Below are 22,086 nucleotides of genomic sequence, written 5' to 3'. Positions count from 1 at the left end.
TTCAACGCATGACATTATCCAGGAAGGGAAAGGGTTATTACAATGAACAGACGTTAGAGTATAACATACCATTGATATTGACCATTGAGAATCCAGGGCCAGGGGATACAGGTGCCTACCTAATTGGGACATGGGGTCATCTAGTGGAAGCAATTATCCCCTTGGTACATTCAAACTTGCAGACATGAAAGGTGACATCAGATGGACACAACTAACAAACCCGACTGAGTCAACTGATTCACCTGTTTCTGCACCTTTTGAGTTTGATACAATAGTTTCCGTCGGACACAGTACAGTGACTCATAAATTAAAACGGCTAGATGGAGTCATGGCCATAGCTAACCCTACTTTTGAGGACACTATATCCATGGAAACAGGTTTCTCCGACCACAACCTGTGGTTGGAATGGATGAAATATAGTGCAGAGACCCATAATCAAACTGATTGCTATGTCTGCGGTAGTGCTAGGCCCCATTTGGGTATGGTCCCCCTTGAACTGCCTGAGAATTATGAGAACTGTTTTATTAGCCTGTTTACCAATGTCACCATTAATGAGTCAGACTGTGAGAAGTGGAAGAAAGAATACCCCATCCTTACACAGGTGCCTCGATCGGGAGAGAAAATTACAATATACCCCGGTAATTACACTTGTTTCGTTAATTATGGCACTGATAGATTTCTGGGAAACTTCACTAACAAATATTGTGCAAAAAGGAAGAACGGTACCTGTGCCCAGAGACAAGTCCAGTCTCTAGGAGATATTTACTGGATATGTGGAGATGGCAAGATACGTAGTAGGCTAGAAGGAGACTGGACAGGAGAATGTGCCTTAGCCAAAGCCTTAATGCCCTTACACATATTATCAGTTGACCGCACAAAGGATGCGAATTCCACACCACACCGTATCAAGAGAGAAGTTAAGGTCCCAGGTGCTAGTTTTGATCCCCATGTGTACATAGATACAATAGGAGTGCCTAGGGGGGTGCCAGACGAATTCAAGGCTAGGGATCAAGTGAAGGCAGGATTTGAATCTTTGTTCACTATTGTCACTGCTAACAAAAATGTAGCCTGGATAAATTACATCTATTACAATCAGCAAAGGTTTGTCAATTACACTAGAGATGCTCTGCAGGGATTAGCTGACCAATTAGGGCCTACTGCATCCATGACATTCCAGAATAGAATGGCCCTGGATATGATTCTAGCAGAAAAAGGTGGAGTATGTAAAATGATTGGTGAGACTTGTTGCACCTATATCCCTGATAATACTGGGCCTACAGGTAAAGTGACTGTTGCCATTAAGAAACTAACCGATTTGTCAGAGGAACTCAAGAGAAATTCCGGGGTCACAGATCCCTGGGACCAGTACTTTTCGTGGTTGAAAGGATGGCAGAAAATGCTGGTACAAGTAGGTGTGGTCCTAGGTATTGTTCTGTTAGTCCTATTGATTTCCTGTACGTGTATTATCCCCCTGATCAAGAAAAGTATGAGTAAGGGACTAGACAATGTGACACCGACATTCCCCCTGGTTGAGATAGAAGAAGCAGAAAAAGAACCGGTCCCATTGATGCCAACTACAGTACGTTATCAAAAAGATGGAGATGTGGTGGAGATGCCTGACATCTAAGACTGCGTCTGTTCCGGTCCCCTGTTTTAAAAATGTCAGTGGATTTCCCATACGCCTAGGGATAGTGTAGAAGGCCATAGGATCGAGCGAGGGCACACCCTGCGGGGTGTTAACTCGTACAGATAGAGGACATGGATACCTGAAAAACATAGTCCGGGGGGGTCCATGTCCTCCTTCTGAGGTGAGGTAGGAATCACACCACCCTAGGAGTAGGGCTTTGTGGGCGGTGGGGGAACCCTGACACAGGAGGGATGACCAGGAACAGATGTGGGACGTGATGCGGGATTTTCATATTAAGTTTTTTAGGGGGGTTTGTGAGGGCACGTGTATATATTGCTATATGTTTTCTTTTTATATCTTTATACCTGCGTGCAAATTTTATGCAATGTTTTGTGAAAAAAAACTTAAATATTCAAATACGTAATATGCATCCTTAAAAAATCATATCAGATATGACAAAGAGCTTTGTGTCTTGGGAATTACAAAAAGGGACAAGATGCAACGGCGATTAGCTTGGCAGTTTAAGGAAGTTGCAACATCTTGTCTGAAGAAAAAAGAGAAGTGTCTACTGCGACTAAGGACCATGTGATTGATGCAGCTGCCTGTCTAATTAATTTTTGCTGTGGACAGTATTATGGACATATATGATAATGCTATATATATCTGGACCAATGAGATGCTATATGCTTTGTGTTGCAACAGGAGGGGATAAAACCCTGTGTAAGCAAGTAAAGTCACTCGCCATTACTCCCGTACAGGGAAGCATACCAGACCTGTGTGTGGTGTTTTTCCTTACCGTCGACCACAGGATTTTAGGGTGGGCTTTGATTGATGCTGTATTGATTTATTACCCTGACAATTTCAGGTAATGACAGCCTCACCCAGGGAATCAGTACTTATTTGGATATTCTGCTAATACCTTTTGTGAAAGCTCTTCTAGCATACATCAAAGATACTACAGATGTACTCAAACGACTGCAGGAGGTAGTTTTGTCTCCCAATACTAAACTGGCTAGTTTAGATGTGGAGGCATTATATAGCTCTATACCACATAAAGGAGGCCTAAAAGCCGTAGAGTTTTACCTGAACCAAAGAGGTACATATCTTAAAGAGCACAACATGCTATTGAGTTTCCTATCTTGTGTTCTCACAAGAAACTACTTCCTCTTTGAGGGAAAGCACTTCCACCAGCTCAGGGGTACCGCAATGGGGAGCCCGTGTGCCCCCATTAATACCAACCTGTACCTGGGCTGGTGGGAAGAGACATCGGTATTCTGTGAGACAAATGAAATATGGACTACATCTGTGGATCTTTGGATCCGATTCATAGATGATGTGCTGATATTGTGGACAGGAGAAACGGAAGACTTCCACAAATTTGCAGACCATTTGAATGATAATAACTTAGGTCTATACTTCACAGTGGAAATTGATTCTCTGAGTATTACATTTTTGGATCTTTATATAACAAAATTGGAAGATGGTTTCCTGCAAACATCTATTTTTCACAAAACCACCGCCACGAATACCCTTTCGCACTGGGATAGTCACCACCCTATATCCCTCAAACGAGGAATTCCAAAGGGTCCATCATCAGTACAAGACAAAATTGTTCCTCTGATGGCGATTTCTCAGTGAAATCGCAGGAGATGAGCCAGAGATTCAAAAGCAGAGGATATCCTGATGATGTGGTAGGAAGAGCCAATGACTATGCGAAAAATTGTGGAAGAGAGGAATTCCTGAAAACGAAACAAAGGACAAATGGAGACAGAAAGATCTGAATAATAGGCACTTAGGACGATCAATCAAAGGAAATAAGAAACATCCTGAATTTAATCAGGATTCCTGATTAAATATTGGAACATTCTCCGGTGAGACATGGATCTTGTGGAACATCTCCCCATGAAACCCCTGATCACGTATAAGCGTGGACAAAACCTGCGGGATCAATTGGTGCATAGCCACTTTACACCACAACTATTAGCTAAAACCTGGTTAGGATCTGAACCACCTAAGGGCACATATCGATGTGCTGGATGCAAAGCCTGCAAATTTATTAAAACGTGGGGCTACCTTTACCAGTTCATCAACTGGAAGGACGTATCAAATAAGGGACTTTATAAATGACTCCATTCGACCTACAATTTATAAAGCCACGTGCCCCTGCCCACTCGATTATGTCGGCAAGACAATCCGACAACTGCGGAGACGAGTGTTGGAACATGTTGGTAACATTAACCGAGGGGATAACACCAGCTTGGCGGTACACGTGCGAGAAAAACATAACAATGACCCGGAGTCAATAAAATTCCAGGGTATAGAGATAATCAGGGAGAATGGAAGGAAAGGAATTGTGGATAAAAAATGATTGCAAAAAGAAACACGATGGATCCACAGACTTGATTGCTGTGCCCCCAAGGGCCTAAATGAGAGTCTATCATTTACTGCATTTATATAAATAATGGTTGGATGTCAGAGCATTAATCTCCATAATATAGTAATCAATTGAACTCAATTGGTATATATTTTGATTTACGATGTCACAACGAACAATAAGATTAAAACAAATGTATTACGTATTTATTAGAGATGAGCGAGCACCAAAATGCTCGGGTGCTCGTTACTCGGGACGAACTTTTCGCGATGCTCGAGGGTTCGTTTCGAGTAACGAACCCCATTGAAGTCAATGGGAGACCCGAGCATTTTTGTATTTCGCCGATGCTCGCTAAGGTTTCCTTGTGTGAAAATCTGGGCAATTCAAGAAAGTGATGGGAACGACACAGAAACGGATAGGGCAGGCGAGGGGCTACATGTTGGGCTGCATCTCAAGTTCACAGGTCCCACTATTAAGCCACAATAGCGGCAAGAGTGGGCCCCCCCCTCCCAAAAACTTTTACTTCTGAAAAGGCCTCATTAGCATGGCATACCTTTGCTAAGCACCACACTCCAACAAAGCACAATCACTGCCTGCATGACACTCCACTGCCACTTCTCCTGGGTTACATGCTGCCCAACCGCCCCCCCTCCCCCCCACAGCGCACACCAAAGTGTCCCTGCGCAGCCTTCAGCTGCCCTCATGCCACACCACCCTCATGTCTATTTAGAAGTGCGTCTGCCATGAGGAGGAACCGCAGGCACACACTGCAGAGGGTTGGCACGGCTAGGCAGCGACCCTCTTTAAAAGGGGCGGGGCGATAGCCCACAATGCTGTACAGAAGCAATGAGAAATCCAATCCTGTGCCACCTCCATCTGGAGCTGCACACGTGGGCATAGCAATGGGGAACCTATGTGCCACACACTATTCATTCTGTCAAGGTGTCTCTGCATGCCCCAGTCAGACCGGGCTTTTTAATTCATAGACACAGGCATGTCCAACTCCCTATTGTGAAGTCCCTGTCGACCGACAGCATGGGTGGCTCCCTGGAACCCACCGGCGATACACAAAAATATCCCATTGCATTGCCCAACACAGCTGAGGTAGTAATGTCGTGCTTAATGCAGGTGGGCTTCGGCCCACACTGCATGCCCCAGTCTGACTGGGGTTCTTTACAAGTGGAAACGGATGCATTTATAATTCCCTGTGGACCCACAGAATGGGTGGGTGCCAGGAAGCCACCGGCGGTACATAGAAATATCCCATTGCATTGCCCAACACAGCTGAGGTAGTAATGTCGTGCTTAATGCAGGTGGGCTTCGGCCCACACTGCATGCCCCAGTCTGACTGGGGTTCTTTACAAGTGGAAACGGATGCATTTATAATTCCCTGTGGACCCACAGCATGGGTGGGTGCCAGGAAGCCACCGGCGGTACATAGAAATATCCCATTGCATTGCCCAACACAGCTGAGGTAGTAATGTCGTGCTTAATGCAGGTGGGCTTCGGCCCACACTGCATGCCCCAGTCTGACTGGGGTTCTTTACAAGTGGAAACGGATGCATTTATAATTCCCTGTGGACCCACAGCATGGGTGGCTCCCTGGAACCCACCGGCGGTACATAGAAATATCCCATTGCATTGCCCAACACAGCTGAGGTAGTAATGTCGTGCTTAATGCAGGTGGGCTTCGGCCCACACTGCATGCCCCAGTCTGACTGGGGTTCTTTACAAGTGGAAACAGATGCATTTATAATTCCCTGTGGACCCACAGCATGGGTGGGTGCCAGGAAGCCACCGGCGGTACATAGAAATATCCCATTGCATTGCCCAACACAGCTGAGGTAGTAATGTCGTGCTTAATGCAGGTGGGCTTCGGCCCACACTGCATGCCCCAGTCAGACTGTGGTTCTTTACAAGTGGAAACAGATGCATTTATAATTCCCTGTGGACCCACAGCATGGGTGGCTCCCTGGAACCCACCGGCGGTACATAGAAATATCCCATTGCATTGCCCAACACAGCTGAGGTAGTAATGTCATGCTTAATGCAGGTGGGCTCCAGCCAACACTGCATGCCCCAGTCAGACTGGTAATATGTACCTTAACAGTAACCGCGTTGGTGGTAATGTGGTGGTGACTGCGGACCTAGTAGCGCGGTTTTATTTTGTTGGTTTTCGGAATGTGGCCAGGATTAAGTGGGCCATGGCGGGGGATGTTTTGGAGGCACTACGTGTCCTCTCCACGTGTCCGTGGTTATATGCACCTTAACAGTAACAGCATTGGTGGGAAATGGCCTCGCCGCCATCATGTCTTTGGGAAGCCTCTGTTTCCACACCCCAGAGACATACCATTAGCAGCGGTATAGGCAGAGCCCAGAATTAGTAACATTTCAGCCGTAGCATTAGCGACAGGCCCCACGAACATATCACTAGCAGCATTATAGGGGGAGCACAGTCTTAGTTCCATTTAAGTCATTGTAGCAGCCTACACAGGCCCACAGGAACAATTCCGAAGCAGCAGTATAGGAGGAGCATAGTCTTAGTTCCATTTAAGTCATTGTAGCAGCCTACACAGGCCCCAGGAACAATTCCGAAGAAGCAGTATAGGAGGAGCATAGTCTTAGTTCCATTTAAGTCATTGTAGCAGCCTACACAGGCCCCAGGAACAATTCCGAAGCAGCAGTATAGTGGGAGCGCAGTCTTAGTTCCATTTCAGTAGCTGCAGTATAGCCAAGGCCCAAGTTACATTTATGTCGCTAAAGTGTAGGCCAACCCCGCACACACTTCTGTACCATGAGTGCAGGCGAAGAACATACAAATTGCTATGATTACACTGTAGGTGAGGGCCCCAAAACATTGGTGTACCAACAGTACTAATGTACCTCAGTAAAAATTGGCCATGCCCAACCAAGATGGCAGGTGAAACCCATTAATCGCTTTGGTTAATGTGGCTTAAGTGGTAACTAGGCCTGGAGGCAGCCCAGTTTAACTAAAAATTGGTTCAAGTTAAAGTTTCAACGCTTTTAAGAGCATTGAAACATATAAAAATTGTTTAGACAAATTAGATGAGTGAGCCTTGTGGCCCTAAGAAAAATTGCCCGTTCGGCGTGATTACGTGAGGTTTCAGGAGGAGGAGCAGGAGGAGGAGGAGGAATATTAGACACATATTGATGAAGCAGAAATGTCCCCGTTTTGGATGGTGAGAGAGAACGTAGCTTCCATCCGCGGGTGCAGCCTACGTATTGCTTACGTATCGCTGCTGTCCGCTGGTGGAGAAGAGAAGTCTGGGGAAATCCAGGCTTTGTTCATCTTGATGAGTGTTAGCCTGTCGGCACTGTCGGTTGACAGGCGGGTACGCTTATCTGTGATGATTCCCCCAGCCGCACTAAACACCCTTTCCGACAAGACGCTAGCCGCAGGACAAGCAAGCACCTCCAGGGCATACAGCGCTAGTTCAGGCCACGTGTCCAGCTTCGACACCCAGTAGTTGTAGGTGGCAGAGGCGTCACGGAGGACGGTCGTGCGATCGGCTACGTACTCCCTCACCATCCTTTTACAGTGCTCCCGCCGACTCAGCCTTGACTGGGGAGCGGTGACACAGTCTTGCTGGGGAGCCATAAAGCTGTCCAGGCCCTTAAAGACTGTTGCACTGCCTGGGCTGTACATGCTGCTCGATCTCCGCACCTCCCCTGCTACCTGGCCCTCGGAACTGCGCCTTCTGCCACTAGCGCTGTCGGATGGGAATTTTACCATCAGCTTGTCCGCCAGGATCCTGTGGTATAGCAACACTCTCGAACCCCTTTCCTCTTCGGGAATGAGAGTGGGAAGGTTCTCCTTATAGCGTGGGTCGAGCAGTGTGTACACCCAGTAATCCGTAGTGGCCAGAATGCGTGTAACGCGAGGGTCACGAGAAAGGCATCCTAACATGAAGTCAGCCATGTGTGCCAGGGTACCTGTACGCAACACATGGCTGTCCGCACTAGGAAGATCACTTTCAGGATTCTCCTCCTCCTCCTCCTCCTCAGGCCATAAACGCTGAAATGATGACAGGCAAGCAGCATGGGTACCGTCAGCAGTGGGCCAAGCTGTCTCTTCCCCCTCCTCCTCATCCTCCTCATGCTCCTCCTCCTCCTCCTGAACGCGCTGAGATATAGACAGGAGGGTGCTCTGACTATCCAGCGACATACTGTCTTCCCCCGGCTCTGTTTCCGAGCGCAAAGCGGCTGCCTTTATGGTTTGCAGGGAACTTCTCAAGATGCATAGCAGAGGAATGGTGACGCTAATGATTGCAGCATCGCCGCTCACCACCTGGGTAGACTGCTCAAAGTTTCGCAGGACCTGGCAGATGTCTGCCAACCAGGCCCACTCTTCTGAAAATAATTGAGGAGGCTGACTCCCACTGTGCCGCCCATGTTGGAGTTGGTATTCCACTATAGCTCTACGCTGCTCATAGAGCCTGGCCAACATGTGGAGCGTAGAGTTCCACCGTCTGGGCACGTCGCACAGCAGTCGGTGCACTGGCAGATTAAACCGATGTTGCAGGGTGCGCAGGGTGGCAGCATCCGTGTGGGACTTGCGGAAATGTGCGCAGAGCCGGCGCACCTTCACGAGCAGGTCTGACAAGCGTGGGTAGCTTTTCAGAAAGCGCTGAACCACCAAATTAAAGACGTGGGCCAGGCATGGCACGTGCGTGAGGCTGCCGAGCTGCAGAGCCGCCACCAGGTTACGGCCGTTGTCACACACGACCATGCCCGGTTGGAGGCTCAGCGGCGCAAGCCAACGGTCGGTCTGCTCTGTCAGACCCTGCAGCAGTTCGTGGGCCGTGTGCCTCCTATCTCCTAAGCTGAGTAGTTTCAGCACGGCCTGCTGACGCTTGCCCACCGCTGTGCTGCCACGCCGCGCGACACCGACTGCTGGCGACGTCCTGCTGCTGACACATCTAGATTGCGAGACAGAGGTTGAGGAGGAGGAGGAGGAGGAGGGTGCTTTAGTGGAGGAAGCATACACCGCCGCAGATACCACCACCGAGCTGGGGCCTGCAATTCTGGGGGTGGGTAGGACGTGAGCGGTCCCAGGCTCTGACTCTGTCCCAGCCTCCACTAAATTCACCCAATGTGCCGTCAGGGAGATGTAGTGGCCCTGCCCGCCTGTGCTTGTCCACGTGTCCGTAGTTAAGTGGACCTTGCCACTAACCGCATTGGTGAGGGCGCGTACAATGTTGCGGGAGACGTGGTCGTGCAGGGCTGGGACGGCACATCGGGAAAAGTAGTGGCGACTGGGAACTGAGTAGCGCGGGGCCGCCGCCGCCATCATAGCTTTGAAAGCCTCCGTTTCGACAACCCTATACGGCAGCATCTCAAGGCTGATAAATTTGGCTATGTTGACGGTTAACGATTGAGCGTGCGGGTGCGTGGCGGCGTACTTGCGCTTGCGCTCCAACACTTGCGCTAGCGACGGCTGGACTGTGCGGTGCGAGACATTGGTGGATGGGGCCGAGGACAGCGGAGGTGAGGGTGTGGGTGCAGGCCAGGAGACGGTAGTGCCTGTGTCCTGAGAGTGGGGTTGGATCTCAGTGGCAGGTTGGGGCACAGGGGGATAGGCAGCGGTGCAAACCGGAGGCGGTGAACGGCCTTCGTCCCACCTTGTGGGGTGCTTGGCCATCATATGTCTGCGCATGCTGGTGGTGGTGAGGCTGTTGGTGGTGGCTCCCCGGCTGATCTTGGCGCGACAAAGGTTGCACACCACTGTTCGTCGGTCGTCAGGCGTCTCTGTGAAAAACTGCCAGACCTTAGAGCACCTCGGCCTCTGCAGGGTGGCATGGCGCGAGGGTGCGCTTTGGGAAACAGTTGGTGGATTATTCGGTCTGGCCCTGCCTCTACCCCTGGACACCGCACTGCCTCTTGCAACTTGCCCTGCTGCTACCCTTGCCTCCCCCTCTGAAGACCTGTCCTGAGTAGGCGTTGCACACCAGGTGGGGTCAGTCACCTCATCGTCCTGCTGCTCTTCCTCCGAATCCTCTGTGCGCTCCTCCCTCGCACTTACTGCCCTTACTACTACCTCACTGCAAGACAACTGTGTCTCATCGTCATCGTCCTCCTCACCCACTGAAAGGTCTTGAGACAGTTGCCGGAAGTCCCCAGCCTCATCCCCCGGACCCTGGGAACTTTCCAATGGTTGTGCATCAGTGACGATAAACTCCTCTGGTGGGAGAGGAACCACTGCTGCCCAATCTGAGCAAGGGCCCGAGAACAGTTCCTGGGAGTGTTCCCGCTCCTGAGCATGTGTCATTGTAGTGGAGTGAGGAGGCTGGGAGGAAGGAGGAGCAGCAGACAGAGGATTTGGATTTGCAGCACTGGACGGCGCAGAACTCTGGGTGGATGATAGCTTGCTCGAAGCACTTTCTGCCATCCACGACAGGACCTGCTCACACTGCTCATTTTCTAATAAAGGTCTCCCGCGTGGACCCATTAATTGGGCGATGAATGTGGGGACGCCAGAAACGTGCCTCTCTCCTAATCGCGCAGCAGTCGGCTGCGACACACCTGGATCAGGAGCTCGGCCTGTGCCCACACCCTCACTTGGGCCTACGCGTCCTCGGCCGCGTCCACGTCCTCTAGGCCTACCCCTACCCCTCAGCATGCTGTATTACCAGTGATTTCCAAGCCAGGAAAGAAATTGGCGCAAGCCTGCAGCCAAAATAGAATTTTTTCCCTTGTTTTTCAAAGGACAAGCCACACTGCGTGTATTCAATGAATACAACTAAGTGTAATAACTGTGTTGTGGCCCTGCAAATGTGTCAGAGAACTGCAGTGATGCAAAGTTATTCGCTACAGCAGATCAGGGATTTCCCATGCAGGAAAAAAATTGGCGCAAGCCTGCAGCTAAAATAGAATTTTTTCCCTTGTTCTTCAAAAGGACAAGCCACACTGCATTTATTCAATGAATACTACTAAGTTTAATAACTGTGTTGTGGCCCCGCAAATGTGTCAGAGAACTGCAGTGATGCAAAGTTATTCGCTACAGCAGATCAGGGATTTCCCATGCAGGAAAAAAATTGGCGCAAGCCTGCAGTAAAACGTAGCTGGCTGCGTCTGATTTTTTTTAACGTTCTGCACGCAGCACACACGTACCCAGAGCCCTGAGGACTGTCAGAGGCAGGCGAAATAGAATTTTTTCCCTTGTTTTTCAAAGGACAAGCCACACTGCGTGTATTCAATGAATACTAATAAGTGTAATAACTGTGTTGTGGCCCTGCAAATGTGTCAGAGAACTGCAGTGATGCAAAGTTATTCGCTACAGCAGATCAGGGATTTCCCATGCAGGAAAAAAATTGGCGCAAGCCTGCGTCTGATTTTTTTTAACGTTCTGCACGCAGCACACACGTACCCAGAGCCCTGAGGACTGTCAGAGGCAGGCGAAATAGAATTTTTTCCCTTGTTTTTCAAAGGACAAGCCACACTGCGTGTATTCAATGAATACTACTAAGTTTAATAACTGTGTTGTGGCCCTGCAAATGTGTCAGAGAACTGCAGTGATGCAAAGTTATTCGCTCCAGCAGATCAGGGATTTCCCATGCAGGAAAAAAATTGGCGCAAGCCTGCAGTAAAACGTAGCTGGCTGCGTCTGATTTTTTTTAACGTTCTGCACGCAGCACACACGTACCCAGAGCCCTGAGGACTGTCAGAGGCAGGCGAAAAAGAATTTTTTCCCTTGTTTTTCAAAGGACAAGCCACACTGCGTGTATTCAATGAATACTACTAAGTTTAATAACTGTGTTGTGGCCCTGCAAATGTGTCAGAGAACTGCAGTGATGCAAAGTTATTTGCTCCAGCAGATCAGGGATTTCCCATGCAGGAAAAAAATTGGCGCAAGCCTGCAGTAAAACGTAGCTGGCTGCGTCTGATTTTTTTTAACGTTCTGCACGCAGCACACACGTACCCAGAGCCCTGAGGACTGTCAGAGGCAGGCAAAATAGAATTTTTTCCCTTGTTTTTCGAAGGACAAGCCACACTGCGTCTATTCAATGAATAATGTATGTCTTCTGGCCCTGCCTACACAATTCTATCCCTGTAGTATTAATGCCGGGTGCAATGGTCTGCACAGCCGGTTTTGAGAAGAAAAAAAAAATATGCAACACTGCTAACAGCAGCCTGGACAGTACTGCACACAGATAGATGTGGCCCTAGAAAGGACCGTTGGGGTTCTTGAAGCCTACACTCACTGCTAACACTCTCCCTGCCTAACCACCACTTCTGTCCCTATTGCAGGGCGCAATGCTCTGCAGATCCAATTTTGAAAAAAAAAAAAATTACAGTGCTAACACAGTACTGCACACTATTAGATGTGGCCCTGAGAAGGACCGTTGGGGTTCTTGAAGCCTACACTAACTCCTAACGCTCTCCCTACAGCAGCTCCAGCACGATACCACTGTCCCTCAGCTAACTCACAAGGCATCTGAGCCGAGCCGCGGGAGGGGCCGATTTTTATACTCGGGTGACATCTGATCGCCCCAGCCACTCACAGCAGGGGGGTGGTATAGGGCTTGAACGTCACAGGGGGAAGTTGTAATGCCTTCCCTGTCTTTCAATTGGCCAGAAAAGCGCGCTAACGTCTCAGAGAGGAAACTGAAAGTAACTGGAACACCGCGTGGTACTCGTTATGAGTAACGAGCATCCCGAACACCCTGATATTCGCACGAATATCAAGCTCGGACGAGTACGTTCGCTCATCTCTAGTATTTATCGATTAAATATTCGTGAGCAAGTTTTATATGCAAATATTATCCATATGCATATATACTAAATGTATCTAGGATCAAATTCCTTGATGTGGATGGATCTGTTAAATGTGGTGCATGATCATGTACAACCACATGGAAATATAATTCCTATAACTCCATGGATATAAGATAATAAACCAACAAACGGTTGTGTGACAGAGATATATCACATAATAAACACCAATATGATATATGTGATATATGGGACATAGCTTGGTATCAACAACAAGTATACCGATAATAGTAAAGCAATCTAGTAGTGCCCTATAATCCCATGACATATAGCAATAGATTAATTCAATAGTTTAAACAATCTGCATGAGGATAAACAGAATTAACAATCTATATATATAAAGCTGAAAGCCCTCACTGACTCACTGACTGACTGTCTCACTGACTGACTCACTGACTGACTCGCCAAAAGTTCTCCAACTTCCCGATATCGTAGAAACATGATTTTCGGCACGAGCATACATTATCTCCAAAATAGGAAAAGTAATTGGGTCCCGACTCGATTATTCAATTCTAGCGCAAAAGAATTGGCGTCGAAATTTTACGTACATAATCTAAATCTGTCACTTCCCAATGCCTTAGAAACTTAAAATTTGGCACGGGCATTGATTATGACATAAATAGGAAAAGCTAATGGGTCCCAACTCGATTATTCAATTCTATGCGCAAAAGAATTAGCGTCCAAATTTTACTTACGAAATCTAATTTTCTCACTTTCTGGTGTCATAGAAACGGGAAATTTGGCACGAGCATTGATTATTTCATAAATAGGAAAAGTTCATAGGTCCCAACTCGATTATTCAATTCTATGCACAAAAGAATTGGCGTCAAAATTTTACGTGCGGAATGTAATTTTTTCACTTTCCGGTGTCATAGAAACGGAAAATTTGGCACGAGAATTGATTATGTCATAAATAGGAAAAGCTAATGGGTCCCAACTCGATTATTCAATTTTATGCGCAAAAGAATTAGCGTCCAAATATTACGTACGGAATGTAATTTCTTCCCTTTCCGGTGTCATAGAAACAGGAAATTTGGCACGAGCATTGATTATGTCATAAATAGGAAAAGCTAATGGGTCCCAACTCGATTATTCAATTCTAGCGCAAAAGAATTGGCGTTGAAATTTTACGTGCGGAATGTAATTTTTTCACTTTCCAGTGTCATAGAAACGGGAAATTTGGTACGAGCATTGATTATGTCATAAATAGGAAAACCTAATGGGTCCCAACTCCATTATTCAATTCTATGCGCAAAAGAATTAGCGTCCAAATTTTACGTACGGAATGTAATTTTTTCACTTTCCGGTGTCATAGAAACGGGAAATTTGGCACGAGCATTGATTATGTCATACATAGGAAAAGCTAATGGGTCCCAACTCGATTATTCAATTCTAGCGCAAAAGAATTGGCGTCAAAATTTTACGTGCGGAATGTAATTTTTTCACTTTCCGGTGTCATAGAAACATGAAATTTGGCACGAGCATTGATTATGTCATAAATAGGAAAAGCTAATGGGTCCCCACTCCACTATTCAATTCTATGCGCAAAAGAATTAGCGTCCAAATTTTACGTACGGAATGTAATTTTTTCACTTTCCGGTGTCATAGAAACGGAAAATTTGGCACAAGCATTGATTATGTCATAAATAGGAAAAGCTAATGGGTCCCAACTCGATTATTCAATTCTAGCACAAAAGAATTGGCTTCGAAATTGTACGTACGGAATGTAATTTTTTCACTTTCCGGTGTCATAGAAACGGGAAATTTGGCACGAGCATTGATTATGTCATACATAGGAAAAGTTCATAGGTCCCAACTCGATTATTCAATTCTAGCGCAAAAGAATTGGTGTCGAAATTTTACGTGCGGAAGGTAATTTTTTCACTTTCCGGTGTCATAGAAACAGGAAATTTGGCAGGAGCATTGAGTATGTCATAAATAGGAAAAGCTAATGGGTCCCAACTGCATTATTCAATTTTATGCGCAAAAGAATTAGCGTCCAAATTTTACGTGCAGAATGTAATTTTTTCACTTTCCGTTGTCATAGAAACGTGAAATTTGGCACGAGCATTGATTATGTCATAAGAAGGAAAAGCGAATGGGTCCCAACTCGATTATTCAACTTTAGCGCAAAAGAATTGGCGTCGAAATTTTACGTGCGGAATATAATTTTCTCACTTTCCGGTGTCATAGAAACGGAAAATTTGGCACGAGCATTGATTATGTCATAAACAAGAAAAGCTAATGGGTCCCAACTCCATTATTCAATTCTATGCGCAAAAAAATTAGCGCCCAAATTTTACGTGCGGAATGTAATTTTCTCACTTTCCGGTGTCATAGAAACGGGAAATTTGGCACGAGCATTGATTATGTCATAAATAGGAAAAGCTAATTGGCCCCAACTCGATTATTCAACTCTAGCGCAAAAGAATTGGCGTCGAAATTTTACGTGCGGAATGTAATTTTCTCACTTTCCGGTGTCATAGAAACGGGAAATTTGGCACGAGCATTGATTATGTCATAAATAGGAAAAGCTAATGGGTCCCAACTCCATTATTCAATTCTATGCGCCAAAGAATTAGCGTCCAAATTTTACGTACAATAAACATATAGTCAGAAAAAGAAGAATCTGCGCTCAAAGATGGAGTGAACTAAGGGCGAATTCGCATAGAAATAATAGTGAGGTGTGACACTTACTTGAAAGGAGGGGGGTATGATACACAGATGCCCCCTCCTCAGAGTGTCCTCAATCCAGTGCAGTGTTATGCTCCAGAATGTATAGTAGTAGTCCAGGAGTTTTCCAGTCAGATAAAACTTTTAATAAGGCGACGCGTTTCAGTGCAACAAAGCACCTTTCTCAAGCCATACATATGTATGGCTTGAGAAAGGTGCTTTGTTGCACTGAAACGCGTCGCCTTATTAAAAGTTTTATCTGACTGGAAAACTCCTGGACTACTACTATACATTCTGGAGCATAACACTGCACTGGATTGAGGACACTCTGAGGAGGGGGCATCTGTGTATCATACCCCCCTCCTTTCAAGTAAGTGTCACACCTCACTATTATTTCTATGCGAATTCGCCCTTAGTTCACTCCATCTTTGAGCGCAGATTCTTCTTTTTCTGACTATATGTTTATTGTTTTATCTGGGTGAGCTCTGTTATCAGAGCCCCCAGCTTGCATCTGCAGCTCTCCTTTATGTGAAAGGATTGGAGTTCTGAGGAGAAGACGCATTGGGATTACATCCACATATCCCAGTGGGTGTGAAGCGGATCTGCCTGTGGCGCTCTCTAACGTTTTTTATCAAATTTTACGTACGGAGTATAATTTTTTCACTTTTCAGTGTCATAGAAACGTGAAATTTGGCACGAGCATTGATTATGTCAGAAATAGGAAAAGTTTATGAGTCCCAACTCGATTATTCAATTCTATGCGTAAACGAATTAGCGTCCAAATTTTACGTGCGGAAAGTAATTTTTTCACTTTCCGGTGTCATAGAAACGGGAAATTTGGCACGAGCATTGATTATGTCATAAATAGGAAAAGTTCATAGGTCCCAACTCGATTATTCAATTCTAGCGCAAAAGAATTGCCATCAAAATTTTACATGCGGAATGTAATTTTTTCACTTTCCGTTGTCATAGAAACGTGAAATTTGGCACGAGCATTGATTATGTCATAAATAAGAAAAGCTAATTAGCCCCAACTCGATTATTCAACTCTAGCGCAATTATTCAATTCTATGCGCAAAAGAATTAGCGTCCAAATTTTACGTACATAATCTAAATCTCTCACTTCCCAATGTCATAGAAACATGAAATTTGGCACAAGCATTGATTGTGTCATAAATATGAAAAGTTAATGGGTCCCAACTCAATTATTCAATTCTAAGCGCAAAAGAATTAGTGTCCAAATTTTATGTATGTAATCTAATTCTCTCACTTCCTGATGTCATCTATATATATAAAATTGAATGTATGCGTGTCTGTGTATCTGTCTGTCTGTGTGTTTGTCCTTTATGCGCTACTACATCATTCATCCGATCGCCATGAAACTTTGGGAAGTTGTTGAGTACACTCCTGGGAAGATTATAGGCATAGTACAAATATTCTATGATAAATGGCGCGTGCGCGAGCGTCGTCGACAGTTACGACCCCCCCACGTAGATCGTTCGATTTCCATCATTGCCACTAATTCTCTCACTTCCCAATGTTGTAGAAACATGAAATTTTGGTACGAGCATTGATTATGTCATAAATAGGAAAAGGTAATGGGTCCCAACTCGATTATTCAATTCTAAGCGCCAAAGAATTAGCGTCCAAATTTTACGTACGGAATCTAATTTTCTCGCTTCCCAATGTCATGGAAACTTGAAATTTGGCACAAGCATTGATTATGTCATAAATAGGAAAAGTTAATGGGTCCCAACTAGAGATGAGTGAGCACCAAAATGCTCGGGTGCTCGTTACTCGAGACGAACTTTTCGCGATGCTCGAGGGTTCGTTTCGAATAACGAACCCCATTGAAGTCAATGGGCGGCCCGAGCATTTTTGTATATCGCCAATGCTCGCTAAGGTTTTCGCTTGTGAAAATCTGGGCAATTCAAGAAAGTGATGGGAACGACACAGCAACGGATAGGGCAGGCAAGGGGCTACATGTTGGGCTGCATCTCAAGTTCACAGGTCCCACTATTAAGCCACAATAGCGGCAAGAGTGGGCCCCCCCACTCCCAACAACTTTTACTTTTGAAAAGCCCTCATTAGCAATGCATAACTTTGCTAAGCACCACACTACCTCCAACAAAGCACAATCACTGCCTGCATGACACTCCGCTGCCACTTCTCCTGGGTAACATGCTGCCCAACCCCCCCCCCCCCACGACCCAGTGTCCACAGCGCACACCAAACTGTCCCTGCCCAGCCTTCAGCTGCCCTCATGCCACGCCACCCTCATGTCTATTTATAAGTGCGTCTGCCAGCGGAACCGCAGGCACACACTGCAGAGGGTTGGCACGGCTAGGCAGCGACCCTCTTTAAAAGGGGCGGGGCGATAGTCCACAATGCTGTACAGAAGCAATGAGAAATCCAATCCTGTGCCACCTCCATCTGGAGCTGCACACGTGGGCATAGCAATGGGGAACCTATGTGCCACACACTATTCATTCTGTCAAGGTGTCTGCATGCCCCAGTCAGACCGCAGTTTTTTATAATTAGTCACAGGCAGGTACAACTCAGCAATGGGAATTACGTGTGCACCCACAGCATGGGTGGCTTCCTGGAACCCACCGGCGGTACATAAAAATATCCCATTGCATTGCCCATCACAGCTGAGGTAATAATGTCATGTTTAATGCAGGTGGGCTTCGGCCCACACTGCATGCCCCAGTCAGACTGGGGTTCTTTAGAAGTGGACACAGATGCATTTACAACTCCCTGTGGACCCACAGCATTGGTGGGTGCCAGGAAGCCACCGGTGGTACATAAAAATATCCCATTGCATTGCCCATCATAGCTGAGGTAACGTCAGCTGTAATGGAGGTGGGCTAAAAATTAATTCGATTACACTGTAGGCGAGGGCCCCCCAAAATTGGTGTATCAACAGTACTAATGTACCTCAGAAAAATTGCCCATGCCCAACCAAGAGGGCAGGTGAAAGCCATTAATCGCTTTGGTTAATGTGGCTTAATTGGTAACTAGGCCGGGAGGCAGCCCAGTTAAAATAAAAATTGGTTGAGGTGAAAGTTTCAACGCTTTAATGAGCATTGAAATGTATAAAAATTGTTTAGAAAAATTATATGACTGAGCCTTGTGGGCCTAAGAAAAATTGCACGTTCGGCGTGATTATGTGAGGTTTCAGGAGGAGGAGCAGTAGGAGGAGGAGGAATATTATACACAGATTGATGAAGCGAAAAGGTCCCCGTTTTTGATGAGGATACAGAACGATGCTTCCATCCGCGGGTGCAGCCTACGTATTGCTTAGGTATCGCTGCTGTCCGCTGGTGGAGAAGAGAAGTCTGGGGAAATCCAGGCTTTGTTCATCTTGATGAGTGTTAGCCTGTCGGCACTGTCGGTTGACAGGCTGGTACGCTTATCTGTGATGATTCCCCCAGCCGCACTAAACACCCTCTCTGACAAGACGCTAGCCGCAGGACAAGCAAGCACCTCCAGGGCATACAGCGCGAGTTCAGGCCACGTGTCCAGCTTCGACACCCAGTAGTTGTAGGGGGCAGAGGCGTCACGGAGGACGGTCGTGCGATCGGCTACGTACTCCCTCACCATCCTTTTACAGTGCTCCCGCCGACTCAGCCGTGACTGGGGAGCGGTGACACAGTCTTGCTGGGGAGCCATAAAGCAGTCAAGGGCCTTAAAGAGTGTTGCCCTGCCTGTGCTGTACATGCTGCCTGATCTCCGCGCCTTCCCTGCTACCTGGCCCTCGGAACTGCGCCTTCGGCCACTAGCGCTGTCGTATGGGAATTTTACCATCAGTTTGTCCACCAGGGTCCTGTGGTATAGCAACACTCTCGAACCCCTTTCCTCTTCGGGTATGAGAGTGGAAAGGTTCTCCTTATACCGTGGGTCTAGCAGTGTGTACACCCAGTAATCCGTAGTGGCCAGAATGCGTGTAACACGAGGGTCACGAGAAAGGCATCCTAACATGAAGTCAGCCATGTGTGCCAGGGTACCTGTACGCAACACATGGCTGTCCTCACTAGGAAGATCACTTTCAGGATCCTCCTCCTCCTCCTCCTCAGGCCATACACGCTGAAAGGATGACAGGCAAGCAGCATGTGTACCCTCACCAGTGGGCCAAGCTGTCTCTTCCCCCTCCTCCTCATCTTCCTCCTCCTCCTCCTCACCGCGCTGAGATATAGACAGGAGGGTGCTCTCACTATCCAGCGACATACTGTCTTCCCCCGCCTCCGTTTCCGAGTGCAAAGCGTCTACCTTTATGCTTTGCAGGGAACTTCTCAAGAGGCATAGCAGAGGAATGGTGACGCTAATGATTGCAGCATCGCCGCTCACCACCTGGGTAGACTCCTCAAACTTTCCAAGGACCTGGCAGATGTCTGCCAACCAGGCCCACTCTTCTGAAAATAATTGAGGAGGCTGACTCCCACTGCGCCGCCCATGTTGGAGTTGGTATTCTACTATAGCTCTACGCTGCTCATAGAGCCTGGCCAACATGTGGAGTGTAGAGTTCCACCGTGTGGGCACGTCGCACAGCAGTCGGTGCACTGGCAGATTAAACCGATGTTGCAGGGTGCGCAGGGTGGCAGTGTCCATGTGGGACTTGCGGAAATGTGCGCAGAGCCAGCGCACCTTTCCGAGCAGGTCTGACAAGCGTGGGTAGCTTTTCAGAAAGAGCTGAACCACCAAATTAAAGACGTGGGCCAGGCATGGCACGTGCGTGAGGCTGCCGAGCTGCAGAGCCGCCACCAGGTTACGGCCGTTGTCACACACGACCATGCCCGGTTGGAGGCTCAGCGGCGCAAGCCAGCGGTCGGTCTGCTCTGTCAGACCCTGCAGCAGTTCGTGGGCCGTGTGCCTCTTATCTCCTAAGCTGAGTAGTTTCAGCACGGCCTGCTGATGCTTGCCCACCGCTGTGCTGCCACGCCGCGCGACACCGACTGCTGGCGACGTGCTGTCTCTTGATTGCGAGACAGAGGTTGCGTTGGAGGAGGAGGAGTAGGAGCGTGGTTTAGTGGAGGAAGCATACACCGCCGCAGATACCACCACCGAGCTGTGGCCCGCAATTCTGGGGGTGGGTAGGACGTGAGCGGTCCAGGCTCTGACTCTGTCCCAGCCTCCACTAAATTCACCCAATGTGCCGTCAGGGAGATATAGTGGCCCTGCCCGCCTGTGCTTGTCCACGTGTCCGTTGTTAAGTGGACCTTGGCAGTAACCGCGTTGGTGAGGGCGCATACAATGTTGCGGGAGACGTGGTCGTGCAGGGCTGGGACGGCACATCGGGAAAAGTAGTGGCGACTGGGAACTGAGTAGCGCGGGTCACCGCCGCCATCATACTTTTGAAGGACTCCGTTTCCACAACCCTATACGGCAGCATCTCCAGGCTGATAAATTTGGCTACGTGCACGTTTAACGCTTGAGCGTGCGGGTGCGTGGCAGCGTACTTGCGCTTGCACTCAAACACTTGTGCTTGCGACGGCTGGACGGTGCGCTGAGAGACATTGGTGGATGGGGCCGAGGACAGCGGAGGTGAGGGTGTGGGTGCAGGCCAGGAGACGGTAGTGCCTGTGTCCTCAGAGCGGGGTTGGATCTCAGTGGTAGGTTGAGGCACAGGGGGAGAGGCAGCGGTGCAAACCGGAGGTGGTGAACGGCCTTCGTCCCACCTTGTGGGGTGCTTGGCCATCATATGTCTGCGCATGCTGGTGGTGGTGAGGCTGGTGGTGGTGGCTCCCTGGCTGATCTTGGCGCGACAAAGGTTGCACACCACTGTTCGTCGGTCGTCTGCACTCTCAGTGAAAAACTGCCAGACCTTTGAGCACCTCGGCCTCTGCAGGGTGGCATGGCGCGAGGGTGCGCTTTGGGAAACAGTTGGTGGATTATTCGGTCTGGCCCTGCCTCTACCCCTGGCCACCGCACTGCCTCTTCCAACCTGCCCTGCTGCTGCACTTGCCTCCCCCTCTGAAGACCTGTCCTCAGTAGGCTTAGCAAACCAGGTGGGGTCAGTTACCTCATCATCCAGCTGCTCTTCCTCCAAATCCTCTGTGTGCTCCTCCCTCGGACTTACTGCAATTACTACTACCTGAGTGATAGACAACTGTGTCTCATCGTCATCGTCCTCCTCACCCACTGAAAGCTCTTGAGACAGTTGCCGGAAGTCCCCAGCCTCATTCCCCGGACCCCGGGAACTTTCCAAAGGTTGGGCATCGGTCACGACAAACTCCTCCGGTGGGAGAGGAACCATTGCTGCCCATTCTGGGCAGGGGCCCGAGAACAGTTCCTGGGAGTCTGCCTGCTCCTCAGAATGTGTCATTGTAATGGAGTGAGGAGGCTGGGAGGAAGGAGGAGCAGCAGCCAGAGGATTCAGAATTGCAGCAGTGGACGGCGTAGAAGTCTGGGTGGTCGATAGATTGCTGGATGCACTTTCTGCCATCCACGACAGGACCTGCTCACACTGCTCATTTTCTAATAAAGGTCTACCGCGTGGACCCATTAAATGTGCTATGAATGTGGGGACGCCAGAAACGTGCCTCTCTCCTAATCCCGCAGCAGTCGGCTGCGATACACCTGGATCAGGAGCTCGGCCTGTGCCCACACCCGGACTAGG

The 22,086-nt window shown here is 48.1% G+C and overlaps 2 protein-coding genes across 2 annotated transcripts in view; one reads left to right on the top strand and one right to left on the bottom strand.

The window, feature by feature from the left end:
- Window positions 1–22,086, bottom strand: part of JADE2 (jade family PHD finger 2) — a 1,098,400-nt gene that overhangs the window by 171,836 nt on the left and 904,478 nt on the right. The gene's annotated exons all lie outside the window — the stretch shown is intronic.
- The window catches only part of LOC136613150 (mucin-19-like), a 38,288-nt gene continuing 20,006 nt past the window's right edge, over window positions 3,805–22,086 (top strand). The window contains exon 1 of the mRNA XM_066594004.1: window positions 3,805–3,855. Coding sequence (XP_066450101.1) covers window positions 3,805–3,855 — 51 coding nt within the window. The remainder of the gene's footprint in view (window positions 3,856–22,086) is intronic.

Source organism: Eleutherodactylus coqui, chromosome 2 (assembly GCF_035609145.1).
Source record: "Eleutherodactylus coqui strain aEleCoq1 chromosome 2, aEleCoq1.hap1, whole genome shotgun sequence".
NCBI lineage: Eukaryota > Metazoa > Chordata > Amphibia > Anura > Eleutherodactylidae > Eleutherodactylus > Eleutherodactylus coqui.
Note: the sequence above shows the minus strand (reverse complement) of the source record. Positions and strands in the feature narration are given on the sequence as shown.